Below are 16712 nucleotides of genomic sequence, written 5' to 3'. Positions count from 1 at the left end.
ACTCTGTGTTAAATTCCCTACAAGCCAACTTCTGTGCTGAGACAGAACAAGCAGAAACAAGTTGAGTATTGAAGTGTCTTCTCAGATGCACGTTGTGCAGGCCAGGTAAGTGGTTCTGCCCCTTTTTGCATGGGGTTCTTTTTTAGCAGCTTGTTTTTCTGCATGGAGCCAAAGCCTTTTTTTCATCTGTGAAAAACAAGCTCAATGACGACATGCCGATAATAATCTATAAATTACCTGCAAAGAATCCAGTACTGCAAATCTGCCGCGGAGCCTTCTGCATGGCGTTGTTCGTGTAGTCTAGAGACTACCCAGTGATTAGACAAATTAATAGCTGAAAATGTCAGAGGCTGTTGTTTGCAGAGCTGGGGACGCTGTCGGAATCCAGCCACCTATCTCTGTCCCATCTCCTTGCTTTTCCCTTCTGTACCTGTTCACGGTCACTGCACGCCCAGGGGCAGGTTCTCAAACCAAGGGAACTTTGGGGCTGTTTTACTGTAGGTTTAACCTTTTAGGTTAAGGTGGTTTTCTTACTTTGTTTTTTCTTTTTTTTTCAGACTGGCCCTTTCTTACAGGTTTTGGGTTTTATTTGAAAGGTTGCTCAAAGCGACTTAGAAATTTATACATGAACATCAACATTTCAGGTAAGGATTGAGCATAATTCTTAAATTTGAACAACATGCACAAAGGGATGGCATGAGTGATTTACAGTCTGTCTGTGAACACACTTTAGTGCTTATGGAGAATTTTACATAAAAGTTACTATAAACATTATCTTGGGGTTAGGTGATACAGAAAGTTGTCTTTGGGCCTTCTGTGTTGGGATAAGTGAAAAGAAAGCAAAGCAGAAGTGACTTTGACTTGCTGTTACCTTTTTTTAAATCCATTTTGAATATCTTTCAACAAGCTTAGCATTGAAAGGCTGCACTTGCTAGCGTAAAAAATAAAAATATATTACCCACAGAAGTACATCCAGCAGGGTACAAAAAGAAAAGAAAAGTGCCTTCCTTACTAACGCAAAGTAGTGTGTTTGGTAGCTCATAACCCAGTAATAAACATGCAGTAGACATGAGGGAAGGAAATAATTTTATTTCCTGAATTTAAAGTATTTTTGCTGATTGATCTTGATTTATTGGAATTTTTTAGCTGCTGGTGGATTTTAAAAGTAAGTGGTTACAAAATAGTTTAGAATATCAGTAGGAGTTGAATTACTTCATACATGCAGGAGCTTTGCAAGTAAAGTTTAGTTACATTCATATAGGCTTTACTTTTCAGATAAAACTTTATTCCAGATAATTTTGACTGGTGGTCTTCATGATTTTGGTGTCTGTGAGCTCTACTTGGTTTTGGCTTGAAGTCCTCTTCAGTCCAAGTGCATGCTCTGGTTTTGGACTCGGTGGCTGATCTTTAATGTCTGCCAGGCTCTATTTATGGATTCTTCCAAGTGGTCCCTACTCTGTCTCGGCAGCGGCTGCTTGGTTTTCACCCAGCTGAAAGCCCAGTTCAAACTGGTGCTGCACCACCACCCAGTGAATTCAGAGCCATCCTGCTGGTTATGGTGTGTTTATAGAGCGGTGACCTGAGTGACCGGGCTGGTGGGGACAGGGACAGCCCATCGTGCTCCTGAAGTCCCAGTGGTGGAGGGCGGTTGGTCCCGCAGCCGCTCCTGTCTCCCAGGGGCTCCACGGGGCTGCAGCCTGTGCGCAAACCTCAAACCCCGCTCTCGTTTCGGGGCTGAATTGTCGGAACTTGTTAAAAACGGCTTTTAAGAGCCTTTGCCCGCTGGCTGCTAATGTGAGGGTGCGGGGAGCGCCCGGCCCTTGGGGGAGCCCTGGCCCCGCTCGCCCCGCTGCTTCCCAGCCGCGGCCACTAGAGGCCCCACGAAGCTGCCACTTTGCTCCACATCGGTTTTAATGACATTTTTTTGGGATGCCGAGTTTCCCCTCTCACTTTAATTGCCCCTTCTTGTTCCCTGAGAGCCCCCCACCACTCCCAACACTTGATCTTCACTCCCTGGGGTCCGAGCCGAACCCCCCCGCTCGGTCTGGGAGACCCTGGGACCAGGTGTGTAACCTAGAGGGTATTTTGGCCTGGTTACAGGCTGAGAAAAGCCTGGTTTGACCCTTGGCTGAATCAAGGGGAGCACAGAGGTAATTTATAGCCTGCAGATGCCAGGATTCTGTTGAGATCACCTACTACCAGTCCCTATTGCTATTTCAGTCTTTGAACAAAAAAGCAGCATTTATTTCCTGAACTACCTGACAGATCTCTGGGTAAGTCACTTTGGTGCCCTGCCTGGTTTCTCAGTGTGTATCTTGGAATTTTATGCTCACGGAGGCTAAACTAAAACTTTATTGCACTTCTGTGTTTGGCATTTACATCCTGTTTATGTAAATTCTTCAAACAGCTTGATTTGTAATAGAGAAAAACAATTCTTGCTGTACCTTTTTGTCTTTTGAAGTGTCCATCCACTCTGGAAGAGGAGAACTTGTATGGAAATTAAGTAATTTGTCTAGATGTTTTTGTGAGACTTAACTTTGCAGTCTTCCAGCAGATTCTGGTCGTGTCATTACCAAGCCTCAGACTGCAAGTTTTATGCACTCATTTTTCTGCTCGTGTCTTAAAATTTTGGCTGCTTAAGATGGATTGAAAGGATAAGGCCAAGGCAGAAATTATTATTAAGGTTTGGGAACCATGCTTCTTGCATGTGTCGTTACCTCGGTGAAGTACGAATGGACATGTGCGTTGGCATTTTGGAGAGCAGGGTGAGGAAGTGGTGGACAGGGTTTGATGGGACTGTCCTCACAAGCAATTTGTGCTGTGCTGGGAAAGCTGGAAGTGAACTACAAACTGGAGGATAATTTTGGCCTCATCAGAGTCTGTGTGTTCAAATTTAAACTGTACAACAGGGTGAGGAAGGTCGGAAACAAGATCTGGGAATAGCATCTCTTGTGTCCCCAAGCGTCCACATAATGTGTACTTGTTCTGAGAAGCTTTCCAGGACAGCAGCTGTCATCGAACACTTGTCTTTGCACCATGAAACACAACAGGGCAGCTGAGAGCAACTTTGATTTCTCTGCCTGAAGCTGCCTCTGCAACAGGGGGCTCCAGTAAAGCCTGAGAGGGCGACGGTCGCATTTTGCTGGCCGTGGCCCCAGTAGTGCCTGGGAGTCTCTGTGTGACCCTGGTGAGCTTCGTTACCCTTTGGAATTCACCAAGGTTCAATTCAGTTGGCTCATGACGTGTCCTAAAAGTAGGCTTCTGCTGCAGCGTGGATAGGTGTGTTGCATTGCAGCACGCGTGGCCAGGGGAAGGGGAAAAAGTGCCAAAGAAGGTGGGGTTATGTGAGGAATACAAATGCTCCTGAAAACACTTCCCATTTCATCTGAGCTAACATTCCTTCCTGTGCTCCCTCCTCTGTACTAAATCTCCCTTCTTTTTTGGCTGCTTGTTGCCAAAATCTGGTCATCTTAGGGCAAAAGCTTTCTAACAATTTTAGCAAACTGAGCCAGGTATGCAAGGGGAAATTGTTTATTCAGGAGCATCTTCCAGCAAGAAGCAAAGGACAGGAGCTAATTTGCCTGTGTGAGGGGAAAAGAGCAGTCAGAGACAGGGAAGACACCACATTCTTGAGATCTTAAGTTTTGTACTTAACAGTGCTTGAATAAAAGCACCACCAAAAATGCACACCGGCTCCAGAGAATGGGGAGAGCCTGGGACTCTGCTGCCCCTCCCTAAGCAGACTGGAAATAAAGCTGTTCTCAGCACTGGTCTAGTCACTGTGCTGGAATTGTAAAGTGCTGGTATAAAAGCAGCATGAGACTGTTTCAAATGCCTTGCAGTTTTAATGAACTAAGCCTCCTAACATCCTTGAAAGCAAGGCAAGCTGGGTTCTCATCTCGAAAAAGGGAAAGCACAGACATTTTAGCTTGCAACTTGAAAAGGAATGGTCTGAAAATGGCCACAGCTTTCTCAGTCTCTCTGCTCCCACCAGATTCCCATGAATCACATTGACTAGAAATGACTTTGTTGGCTTTACGGAGCTCTGGGGAGGACGGGGTATTTTATTCAAGTTTGGATATTGTCAGTACACCAAACTAAGAGCAAAATGAAGTTTGTCCTCCTTTACATCTCTAGTTCTGGCAATAAAGGAGTCAAACGGGTGTAAGGGAAGATGTTCTGAGTGGTGTGTACTGGCAAGGGTGTGAGAACCTGCAAGAAGGATGCAGCAGAGCCCAGTCGGTGCAGCTAAAGTGTGCTGACCTTTCCTGTAGCCAGTGGCATGTAAGGGAGACATCATTAGCGTCCTGTAGATCTTGATTATTTGATAAATAACCAGGCAATTTCAGTGGGGGCGAGGGGACCTTAGGGACCAGTCTAAATCTCCAACAAATATCTGAATCTTTAATGAGAGGCTTTTGCTGCTCTGCATCATGACCTTCAGACATGCAGGTTCTTTACACCTCCGGCTTCAGCCAGTGAGTGCTCCTCAGAAAGGAGTCTGGGGAAGTGTTAACATCCCGTTTCAAGTAGCTTGCCCAAGATTCGTATCTGAGCGATTAGAACCTGATTGCTCCTGACTGTCCCCTGCTCTCACTGCAGCGCTGGTCAAAGGGACCAGCTGTAGTGTTACAGCTACTTCTCTTGGGGTACGACTTTAAGTAGGAGAGTGGAAACATCAGCAAGGGGGGGGCATGTATCTGTGCAAGGCTGGCTCACAGGGCTAATCTTCACGAAGTAGACTCAGGCAGAATCTCTAGTATTCATTTCACTGTCTTGAATCAGCCACCTGATTAAAGGTGGGAAGCAGAAGATGCACGAAGCTTGATCCTTTAAAAGGCGTGTTTGCCTGGTGGTTTCCAGGGACCTTTACGTTTCCCACTGTGTTTTTCTGTGTCATTTAGGTTCTTCTTCCGGACATGCTCATTCCCTTGCACTTGTACATTATCTTTGTTACTAGTTGAGATTTGAGTCTCAAGGTGCCCAGAATGTGGCGTTTGGGACGTAGTTGCCCTAGCTGGTGCATCTTGGGGTGCCCTCTTCTCAGAGATAGCATTTCTACCACTCACATTATACAGCGTGCGCTGTGGCAGCTTCTCAATGTGGGCTACCCACTCCTTCATGCAGTCTAGAACGATGGGGATGAGGCTTACCACACCTCCATAATGATTCTTTGCTTCATCACAGCTCAGGTGATTCACAACATCGTGGGGGTATCTGTGGGACAGAAGGAAACAATTGGCAGGCTGGTCCCAGCAGTACAACCCTGGAGAGCTCACAGGGCCACCCCAGAGACCCCCTGGGAAGAGCAGAAATGCACAGCCAGCCATTTCTCCCAAAACAAAAAGGCATAGATAGAATTACATCTTGCTAAATGACTCACGCCAAACATCCTGGCTGTTGGGCTAGACCTTGAAGAGTTCAAGAGCACGTAGACACTTGCTTTACAGTAATTTCTGCTACATGCAGAGCAGGAAGAGGAGGAAGGAGGAAGTAAACTGCCTGAGCATTGCATGGGACTTCAGCATACTCACCTGCCTGTATGTGCCTTTCTGTGCACCAGTAAAATGATCGAATAAACAATCAACCCCCTTTTTTGTGAATGGAGGCTGGCAACGCTTTCCCAACAGCTGGAATAGTAAACTGGGTAGCACCTTGTACCTTCCCTAAAGCTAGAAAGGTCGTGTAACAGAATTGATGAAGTGGGTATATGCATTCTTGTGACAGTCCCCCAGCATTGACAATTGCCTCAAAGAAACTAAGGTGATGGAGAGACCTACTTGGCTCGGATGGCACTCAGATCATTGCTGTGGCTGAGGAGCAGCTTGCACCTCTCCAAAATGCCATTGGTTACGGTGTTGCCGGAGTGCACAGTTTCCAGCTTGTGGCAGAGCTTGCTTAGATCGTTACAGATGTTCAGGAACATGGTGAGGATACGCCTGTCTGTGGCATTGTTACAGTGATGGTCCATGTAGGACTGTACCTGTACATGGGGAAAGATGAGGACATGCATGTTAAATTACACTCTGCTGCAAAGTTGCTTAGGTTAATGATGAGAATCTGCTTTCTCATGTGACTCTGCAGGTGTGAGCCACTATAGGAACTGCAATACAGCAGCAGGTATTGAGACTTCTAGAGTCTGCCTGAGCTGTTTGCCTGTCATTCATCATGCCTGAAGAAGGCTGGGGTGATGGATCTGCTCCTCAGCACACCAGTGAGCCTTCCTCTCCCTTTGAAGACATGTAGGAGTACCCAGCCAAAACCACAGCTCTGCTGTAAGCGCTGCGGAAACAGGCTGAGCATGAGGGGAGTTTTCTGTCTGCTCTGAGCAGAGCACCCTCTGCCACTGCCACAGCTCTGCTGAGGCAAAGCTGGGTGGGAGGTGAGAGCAGCGACCAAACTGGGAATGGTTTGGAGTTTGCATCCGTGTTCTTTGTGGTTCTTTATTTGGCATCACTAGATATGACTGCAAACTAAACCCATTTAACCCAAATTCTCCATACTAACCTGTTACAGCAATGATATTCCCTATTTGCCTTGAGCATTTTTGTTACTCAGAGTAAATGGCTTTGCATGATGAAATGTTATGCCAAGAGATTAAGTATTTTCTCCAAAGAAATTACAGGCACTTCAGACATGAGTGGTCAGAATATAAAATACTGAGCAGCTGGCTGGCAGTCATAGCTGGACTCTCACATCTTCAGTGCTTTCTGTAAGATTTCAAGACAAGAACGAAGTAGCTGTTCCAACATCGGTACACTTCCTGCATATAGAAAAGCCATGCTCTGTGCTTGGGCAAATTCTCAGCAGGTTTGTAAGAAGAATAAAAAATGGCTCCTAAGGGTCCATTTCCACTACAGATTCCTCCTTCCACACTGTTCACTGAGTGTTGTGTCTGTCTGAGTGGCAGGATTTTTTATTGCTGCTGTGAGCAAAAATAGTCCTAAAGAGAATAGCGTTTTAGCCTGGTTGTTCACCAATGGGATAACAGGACTTCTTCTTGTCCACATCAACAACAGAGAGCTAATGCCCCTGCATAATCAGGGACTTCAGGAACAACAGCTTGCAAGGGCTCCAGCTCTGCATCACCCCACTGATGGTGGGCAGTTGAGCGGCAGCCAGGGGAGATCACGGACAGCCCCTGCACAGGACCAATGTCACGACCACAGCCAGGCTCTGCAGCGCAGGGACTCGCTGGGCGATTTCAACCTCTGGCTGAAGCAATGACTGAGGAGCTCATCTCACAAAACCACTTGGGATTCGATTTTGTATCCCACTCCATCCAGAAGTCTTCAGGAGCTGTTGCCATTGCCTTACCGTGGTATGCTCTTCGACCTTTCCACCTCACTATGCTCTCCTCTTTTCTCTGAGAAATGTCATCACTCAACACTAAAAAGGGTACCATGTACAGCTTTTAGGGGTTAGAAAAGCTGCTCTGTTCCCATCTAGGTACAATATAATTTTTTTTCCTGTAGTTTCCATGTTTATACCCCAAGAAAGTCAGCTGTATGCTGAGAGCACACATATTTCTGCATTTGTTGCTTTCATTCTTGTGCCCTCCCATGCAAAATTAAAAATAGAGTTGGGCTGATTCAGGAGAATGGTAGTGAAGTAAAATGGATGTCTGGTTTTGTACCTGGTGAACTTTCTTTGCACAATGCATCACCAGTATGTGCTGCACCAATTGTTCCCTGTTCTCCCCAGTAACTTGCTCTTTTCCTTTCCCGTCCTCCCCCTGGGGTAACATGGTGGTGTACCCCCAGGGCTATCAGTGCAGTATAGTTTGCCACTGTGCTGTCACATGTTGCTGTATCACAAATGGTGCCATGGATCAATGGAATTGCTGCAGTCGTTACCTACGAGGTTTCCCCCTGGCAAGAAGCAAGTCCAAGCTTGCTCAATACCACTGAAATACTGGCGCTTTAAAAAACAGCATAATGTTATATAAAATCTCAATGCCTATTTTTGGAAAAAAATGGTTCAATGGAAGGTCTGTCTCGAACCTCTTCAATGTTATGAGCAAAGCCCTTATATTAAAGAAAGTCAGCCCTTAGAAAAGACAAGGAGCTCGCTTCTGTGTCCTAATCCTTAACAACAGCTTGGCTTTCACTCTGGCTTTGGCATCCATCTGGGTTTTGTGCCTGGGTTCTGCTGTCTCACATCCACAATTCTAATTTTATTTAGATTTTTCTTTCCCTTCTGTATGCCAGTGGTCTAAGTTCTTCACACTACTTAAAACATCCCAGGTTATAAAAATTCCTAGACAATTCACTTACCAGCCCAGAAAACCCCCAGCCCACTTGGGACTTTCAGCCCTCAATCCATCATCCTACCTCTGTAACACAGCCATTATTTTTAATAAGCACTATAGAAAGATACAGCAGCACCAATACCAGGGGGAAGAGGCAAGAATGCTGGTTACTACAAGTTAAGGATTACAGATTCCATGTGTGGCTGGGGAAGGAGGGTTGGTTTGATTGTTTTCTTGTACCCTGTATTTCTGGCTATGCCTCAGCAGCGAAATGACGGTGTTAATCATAAAGTGATGCTCAGCAATAAAATTTCTTCTCTGCAAATGAGAATACCTAACATCAGTATTTCTCTCCTCTACTTAATCTTTTTTGCCACTGGTTTGCGGAGTTAAACCCAAATGTTACTAGAGAGTTTTCGAGCATCTTCCCTTACTGAAAACATTTATTCATGCCTGAACTAGACCCAAGTACGCGACAGCACCGTGTTGGTCCCTGTTCTCATCAGCAGAGAACTTTGTGCGGAATACTTTGTACCTGGCTGATGCTTGCCACAGGTCTGATCATGTCATGTGCGTTCTCTCGGGTGTGCTGCAGTGCTCCGATAAACGTAAACTGCTGCTGCAGGAAGAGCTTGTAGTTCTGCTCTATGTTTCTTAGAGCCTCCTTTGCCTCATTCATGTTTTCCCCCTCCTGGATTTTGGGAGAAAAGGAGAGAAAGGAAGCTACTTTGATGATGCAATTCTCCACATGTAACTCTTATCTTTCACCTGAGTTGGAATTACGTAAGTTAGTGAAAAACTTTAAAAAAAAAAAAAAAAGGAAAAAGAAGAAAAAAAGATAAGATATATTGTGTCAATGCTCTGCAGTCCCAGAGCCCCAGACAGTAAGTCAATGAGGTAGTAATGATGCTGGAAAAAGAGGTAGAGAACCCAGAGGGGAGCACTGACAATCAGATGCCATAAACCCTAGTGGGTCTATTGTAAACATAATGTGGCAATGCATCAAACACACGGCTGTGAAAGGGCCGGAGGGACACATGGCTTCTCTTACCACTGTAAAACTCTTGCCCAAGCGGCCTAAAAACTCTGACACCAAGTGAAGCCGGCTCGGCTGGCGGTACAGGCAGTGGCGGCGCTGGGGAGGCCCGAGGCCGCTGTTCACCCCTGTCCCTGCCCGCCCAGGCCGGGCCTGCCAAGGGGGCTGTTGTTTCCCGGTCCTGCCGCCAGCCCTCCCGCCCCGTCCCGCCTGCCGGCCGGACACCCGCCAGCCCCCCAGACCCCGTCCTCCCGCCCGCCCTCCCTACCGGCAGCCCCGCCGAGAGGGGCTGGTGCGGGCAGCGGCTGACCGGGCTCCCCCGGCCGCCCCGGCAACCGCGCCGCCGTCTCCCCGGCAACCGCGCCGCCCGGGAGGCGCTGGGCGTCGCCTCTCGATGACGTTACCATACCGCTGCCATTAAGGAGGCGGTGAGTGGGGCGGGACCTTCCCGCGTCGCGGAGCGAGGACGCGCTCCTTAGCAACGCAGCGCGCGGCGGGGCTGGTTGCTAGGGGCGGCCATGGACGCCCCCGCCCGGCCGTGGCCGCCGCCGCTGGGCGTCTACGCGGAGGAGCGGGAGCTCTTCCGGCTCCTGCAGGTGAACGGGCTGCGCCCGTCCCGGGGGCACCGCGGGGCTCCCTCCCTCTACCCCCTTGGTGGGCCCGCGGAGGCGGTGAGGGGCGACTGCCGGCCTGGCCCTGGGGAAGGCGACCCGGTTTCCTCACGGCCTCCGCCGGCGGCCGGGTGTCCCGCGGGGAGGCCCGAGCCCGGGGCGGCTCGTCCCGGGGGCAGCGGCGCCGCCGCCATTTCCCCGAGCGGCCAGGACCGGGCTCCTTTGGAAAGGGGCGAGTGGGTGACCCCGTTTGAGGGAAGGTGCACCGGCCGAGGGCTTTCCTCGTTAATTAACTTATTTTAATAATAGCCTGGCGATTACTGGGGTTCATATGTGTCTTTTTTTTGTTTTGGTTTTTTTTTTGCGGAAGAAGGTGGCAGCCTGTGGAGGGAAGGTGGTGGGTCTGTGAGAGGCGAGGCAGGCTCGGCTGGACGGGGAGGAGGGGGCGGCGGTAACAAATTCGAGCGGGAAAAGCCGAGATGAAGGGTTTTGAGGCAGGGGCTGCTGAGGTGACACACTGCAGCCCCTTTAAAACTGCTTCTCCGTGCGTTCCTGCTGCGGTCGTGGCTTTTCTGTGGAGATGTGTGTCAAAAATAAAGAAGCGTGCTTCTAACATCGTTGTGATTTCAGTAAATAGCAAGATTGGTTTCCCTGCCTTAGAGAAAGGTACGTTTTGTTCTGTAAGTGGGGAAAAAGCCCTTCTGCCGAGCACGGGGAGGTTTGTGCGAGGGACTAAATATGCCGGCGCTGTTCTGTTAGAACTTGGTGGAGAGACTCCCTCTGCGTTCCGGTGCTAACTCTCCTTATAACTCAGATTTGTACGTACAAGGCCTTTTTACTTTTTCAAATCTCACTGGAAAACACACACATACTTATTTTTCTTTCCTTTTCTTATTTCTGCTCTCCTTTTTCATGTAACTTCAAGGCCGTTTAGCATGACCGGTGTGGCGTAGTATTTGTGGGTTTTCCTGATGGAAACGCCGTGTTTTGCATGCCATGAGGCATCGATTGCAGCTGTAGGTCCTCATGTTACATAAAACGCTTGTGGGATTTATACAGTGTTGAGTTTTTTTTCATGCTTCAATTGTATTGTAGCAACATAATGGTAAAAACAAACACAGCTTGAAATTACTGTCCTAAACTTAAACGTTTACAAAACCCAAAATATGAAACCCGAGACCCAAACTGTGAACTGCCCCAGAGATTAACAGAGCTGCTTGTGTAATATTAAACTCAATAAAATGAAACATGCATGGAAGTGCAGGTAGGACGTGGGCATGAAATAGTGAAAGTATCAATCATTGTCAGCCTGAACAATTTTGAATCACAAGACGACAAGATTTTCTAGGTATTTTATTTTTAAAGTTGCTGATAATTGTAGTGCCAAATTCTGTTTTTCTTAGTTTAAATAAATGTTGCTGGAAAGTAATAATTTTTAAATTAACTTCCAATAAAAATACAAATTTTATACGTTATGCTATATGCTACCCAGACCTTGAAGCATCAGAACTTGGATGTGAAACAGTTTATAAACAAAACCGAGTGTTTTAATTATTCTAATGAAGTGGATGAAGCAGAAAAGGAAAATAGACCACTCCAATAAAAGACAATCAATTGGTTAGAGTATAAAATTTTATGGAATATAAAGACTTTATGGAATTTACTTGCAAATATTAAAGTGTTATGACTGATTTTTAGAAGAAGACATCCTATTCCAGTGTGAGCATTTCAGTAGGTAATCTAAGTCAGAACATTAGCTGCTATTTGATGTTTAGTTTAATTGCAGAATTCTTGGCTGTGCAGAAATGTCTTGTAAGAAAATCTATGGAGTTAGTGTTTCTCAGTGTTATTTCTTTCTCTGCCTGTAAAGCTGCGAACCTCATTGAAGATCCCCACTGCTATCTGTGGGAGCTGAGGCAAGGCCCTATATGACCTCAAACATTTAATATGAAAATGGGCTTCAAAACAGACATTCAAGGAAATGCTTTAAGCCTTTTTCCCCTTCTTCCCCTTTTACTTTTCATGTTGGAGGAAGACTAGGGCGGTTACAAAATTGAGATGTGCTACTTTTGTGGCTTTGACTGGTTGTGGGTTTTGTGTTTTCCGCAGGTTTGTCTGTTCTGCAGTCCCCTAGGCTAGTCGGAAGCTTGTGGGAATGTGCTTGAGAAGGAAGTTTAACTTGCCCTACAGAGATACTAATTTAAGTTGACTCTGGTTTTGAAACTCCTTCTGCGGTTTTTGTCAATGCTGACTCAACCATTATTAACACCAGTCTTCCCAAGCCAAACCTTTCTGGTGTCTGTGTATCATAAATAAGTTGAAGCAAATGGCTTTTTATTATTATTATTGGCAATTTTCTGACCATGCTTTACTTCAGTTTTTCAGCCTCTAAAATAGGTTTCATAGTCTCAATTTTGTCTGAGAGGGGGCTTAAGAAAATAAATAAGCATTTATAAACTCTTTAAGATCCTCATTGCTGTAAAATTGTAACATTGCTGTAAAAATGCAGTATATCACGACTGCATAGCTAGGTTAAATTTTCCTCTGACTTTGTCCTATTTATTTTCAGAACATGCTTCAAGAACTATTAATTCATAAGCCAGATGATCCCATCCAGTATATGATAAACCATTTAAAGCAAAACAACGATGATGGTAAGTGAAAACACCATAAATAGTTCAATTCCTTATTTGTAAACAGCTGTTTGAAAGCTGCGCTTCAGTTGGCAAATGATGGATAAAACTTTTCAGACTGTGTCTTGAGGGGGAAAAAAAAAAAGAAAAAGGTGCGCGTTTTGGAATAGTTATAGGTAAGATGCTTTTAATTTCTTTTTTTAGTGGGTAATCTAATAAAAAATGCACTTTAACAGTTATAACAATGAAACCCTCTAAGGGAATAACAAAGAGTTCTAGTGTATCAATTATTAATGCGTTCTGTGCCCCATCTGATATTTCCTGTTGTCTTTAAGCTCGCTAATTACTCCTTTTGTCAGGTGTAAATTTGGTTTCCTATTCTACCTGGGCTGGCAGATTCTCTGTTTTTTTGATTAGTTAGTTACTATCTGCTGTTAATGAGTTCCACTGCTCAGTGGCATCTCAGATGAAGGAACAGTGAGCATGCCTACTTGTATGTATAACAAAACCTGGTAAATTGAATAGGAAGTCTGTATCCTGCACAATAAAAGCATGTACACTCAATCAAATTATTTGATTTACAAACTGTTCACCCTTAGGCAGATTATATTTGGATATGCACAACTGAACTATAATTTTTGTTCTGCATGAGCTGTCAGGGATAGCTGGTGTCATGTTGCTTTGATGTTTCTTTAAAACCATAGTAAACCATTATGAAAGTTCTGCTGCAGCATCAATGAAATCATTATCACTAGAGGTACTGTGAGCTCTTGGTGGTGGTGATCAGATGGATGTTGATTGAAATGCTGCTAAATATAAAAAAGAATAATAATCAAATCCTGCAAATTATGTCCAGCCTTTTGTGATGCGGACAGTGTGAGAAATCAATCTGTTTTATAGACCCATGGAAAATATGTGGAAGAATTTCATGTGGTTTGATAGAATGCTGATAAAATTTCTTCACATAGGCTAACATTTGTCCTTAAGCCGCACAGTATTATTTGAAGAAAATTAGGCAGGTTTCCATTTCGTGACTTCAGTACTTAGAGGCTAAAGATAGAACTACAGCAGTTGTTTGTCAAAGGAGAAATGCTGTCTGCTTTTGGTCTGGAAAAACCTATTAAGAAAGGGAAGGAACTCCAATTAAAATTAAAGCCTAAATGTTGTTTTAAGAATAAATTATACAGAAAATAATGTAACAGAAATCTGTAGCAGAGTTGATTTTACTTTTTGATCATGGCGGAAGGTGCTGACTATTTAGAAGAAAAAAAACCTTATTAGAGCCATCAGTAAAGCGATGAATTTTCATGATCTTGCCTTGCTAGACAGTTTTAGCCCTAGAGAAAATTTCAAACAGAGATGTGTGGAAAGGAAACATTGCATCTATCCCAGGTGTGAAGTTAGAAAACCTTTTTAATTAATAATAGGATCTAAAGTACTCTTAAAAATATAAACAAGTCTAATGATGATTATAGCTTACAACTGTCTTGAAAATTTTGTAGGTCGAATGTGTGGCTAAGTCTTTGTGCTTAAGGCTTTGTGCTATTGTTCTTTCATGTGGTCCTTCTAAAAGCCTTAAAGAACCATATGAAGACTGATAATTCTTTCATATACCAAGACGCTAGTTTTGTACATTGTATCTTGGTTTGTGCTAATAAAAAAAGGCTTTCAGGATCCAAGTGGCATTTCTGTGAGTTCTTCCTTTACAGTCAAAACCTCTGAAGAAACATAAGAAGTTCTGCAAGAATGTTCATCACGTACTATGTGCTTTTCCTGTTTGACAAAGGATTTCTCTTACAAGTTAAGCAAATTTTGTCGCATTAATATTAATCATAGACTCTTTTGGGCTTAAATGCAACTCAGTGAGCCCAGCTGTTCTTTTGCGTTATTCCAGGATTAATTTTGTTTCTACTAAAATGAATGTTAAAACTTACTTTACGTGGAAGAGTAAATCCTGTAACATCTCATCAAGACTAAACACGGAATGAAATATGATTTGTTAATAAGGAAAAAGTAATTTTCTAGATTTTCCTGACTTCATTTAGCTGCTGGTTCAGACGTCCAGTATTAAATACTGACTATTTGCTGATTGGAGGGGGTTAAACATTACATACAGTGGTGTCCTGGTTGTGCCCTTGTGTCATATGTTTGGGGAGAATGCTTTAGAGGAGTCTTACAAGTGTGCAAATGAGTAAATCAGTGAATTACACTGCCCCATCTGCTGCCAGCCACTAAGCAGAGAGAAAACCAGATTTAGTACAAAGTGAGCATTTACAGTAGCCCTGGGCAATATTAAAGCATGATATGGTGTATATAATGGTATGTTTCGTTTTTTATCAAACGTTTGTCCAAGAAAGCTGTGTATTAAAGCTTCAATACCTAAGGGTTTTCTTGTGAATTTTAAATCATGCTCCTAGTTAAACCTCAAAAGGATCTGTGGATGGAAAGGTTTTTTGATTTTCTTTGAAGTGGTTTGAAGAAGTTGATTAGTGTTGGCACCCGAGCACTCTTTTATGACGCTGTTTATAAATAATTCCTAAGTACCGGGCTGGAGTTTCAAGGTGTTAGATTAAAAAAAAAACCCTAGGATTTAATCACATTACATTTGAAAGAAATTAGGTGATAAAAACAGCTGATGTATCCTTTTAAAGTATTTTTCTACATTGTGTACTAGTTCTGTTGCACTTGCAAGAACCAATAAGGGGGGAGTTTTTCTTAAACCTTCCAAGTCAGATAACTTTGTAAAGATGAATCTGTAATTTGGATTTCATGTATGTTTAAAAATTGCACCTGCCCAATAACTGTTAAGTGCGTGGAAGGCCTCATAAAAATACATTTCACATCCTTCCCTGTCTGCTGCCATCAGCCACTGTATCTCCCTTGGTTATCAAGAGCTGAAGAGGTTTTTGGGTGAGTAGATCCCTCCTCTGTTTTGACCTATGTTTCTCTCAGAAAATAGTCATCAGTCTCTTCTGTGTATAGTCTGTTTTGGTTTGCGTTTTTCCCCCACAGGTGTAGGGGGAAAAGCATCAAAGATGTTAATATAAAATGACAGCTCAAGGGATTGCAGCCCAAGGTGTGTTCATGGAAAAAGTCCCGAATACTTTCCTAAGAGTTACTCCACTTCCTCTTGTTTGTCTTGCCTGTAATTCATTCCCAATGAAGCTTACTACAGTAATGCCTATTGTGTTGTCTGTACGCATTAGATTAAGAATTCCTCAGAACTAGGATGCTTTTTTCCCACCTTGCCCTCTCAGGGAAAGGAGAGGGACATGCCGTAGAGAAACATAAGATACAGAGACAAAGAAAATTACTTTTAATCATGACTAGAAAAATTGAAAGTAGCTGTCAAAAAGAGTAGAAAGCAAGTGCTTGATTTTGCAATATCTAAATCTTCTCTGAATCCTGACACAACCTATTTAGATGAAACTTTTTAGATGCATTTAGTTTTCAATTGCATTTTTTGTGATGAGAGCCAAAAGCTTTGCCAAAGTAAAAAGTATTCTTACTACCATACTGGGTAAGGGAAATAAGAGACGATCTCAAGAAGTCCTGTCCAGTCTCAACCATTCTATGAATATGATAATAGTCACTTTTAAATAGTCCTGTTCTGCATGTACAAGCTAAAATATTTTTTTGTCATAAAATGTGTTAGGTCTAAATCAATGTTTTGGGAGTAAAAGTCAAACCCAGATAAAGAAGTGTTCGTATCTTGGTCCCTGGTTCATCCACTGAACTATCCATGTAAGGGGTGTGTGTGTGTGTGTATATATATATATCAATCAATTTAAATACTTATCTCTCTAAGTGGCATATTTAGTCAGAGTATTCATCTCATTGACCATGGAGATTAAAGGAAAACCCAGCTGGCACTGACTGTTCTTCCTTTTTTTCCCCAGTGGAGCCCAATCCTGAAGTCTCCGTTCAGGCATATTTCCAACTGAAGCCATTTTTTTGTTTTGTTTTGTTTACATTTATATTATGCAATGCCGTAGTGGGAAACTGTGGCATTTTTTGCTCTTCTGCATCTTGACATTCACGTATTCTTATTTCATAGCTCCAAGAATCTGCATACTTGGTCCGCCTGCTTCTGGGAAAACTACAGTTGTAAGTATACTACCTTCAGTGTTGAATACTGTCCACTTGCCTTCTCGCTTTCTACTGAGCTCAGCTCTTGTGAC

The 16712-nt window shown here is 43.9% G+C and overlaps 2 protein-coding genes across 3 annotated transcripts in view; one reads left to right on the top strand and one right to left on the bottom strand.

Moving 5' to 3' along the window:
- Positions 1-4832: 4832 nt before the first annotated feature.
- On the bottom strand, positions 4833-8930 carry SPACA9 (sperm acrosome associated 9). The gene is made up of 3 exons (XM_074161285.1): positions 8787-8930; positions 5781-5983; positions 4833-5217 (listed from the first exon to the last, which is right to left on the bottom strand). The coding sequence occupies exons 1-3, from the start codon at positions 8928-8930 to the stop codon at positions 4833-4835; spliced, it is 732 nt and encodes a 243-aa protein (XP_074017386.1).
- Positions 8931-9778: 848 nt separating this feature from the next.
- The window catches only part of AK8 (adenylate kinase 8), a 72369-nt gene continuing 65435 nt past the window's right edge, over positions 9779-16712 (top strand). Inside the window, exons 1-3 of one of the 2 annotated variants that reach the window (XM_074161177.1) lie at positions 9779-9883; positions 12468-12552; positions 16589-16638. In XM_074161177.1, the coding sequence (XP_074017278.1) occupies positions 9806-9883; positions 12468-12552; positions 16589-16638 (213 nt within the window). In that variant the 5' untranslated portion in view covers positions 9779-9805. The remainder of the gene's footprint in view (positions 9884-12467; positions 12553-16588; positions 16639-16712) is intronic. The other variant, XM_074161176.1, reaches the window with a different exon arrangement.

The sequence above is a fragment of the Numenius arquata genome, chromosome 19 (genome assembly GCF_964106895.1).
Source record: "Numenius arquata chromosome 19, bNumArq3.hap1.1, whole genome shotgun sequence".
Taxonomy (NCBI): Eukaryota; Metazoa; Chordata; class Aves; order Charadriiformes; family Scolopacidae; genus Numenius; species Numenius arquata.
Note: the sequence above shows the minus strand (reverse complement) of the source record. Positions and strands in the feature narration are given on the sequence as shown.

Bases quoted from the DNA above. Each gene is read 5' to 3' on its own strand.
- SPACA9 (XM_074161285.1), bottom strand. From the start codon at position 8,930: ATGAATGAGGCAAAGGAGGCTCTAAGAAACATAGAGCAGAACTACAAG. The intron at 5,984-8,786 runs GTACAAAGTATT...CCCCATGTACAG, and splicing joins CTGTGGCAAGCATCAGCCAG to GTACAGTCCTACATGGACCA. The intron at 5,218-5,780 runs GTAGGTCTCTCC...TCTGTCCCACAG, and splicing joins CTGAGTGCCATCCGAGCCAA to ATACCCCCACGATGTTGTGA.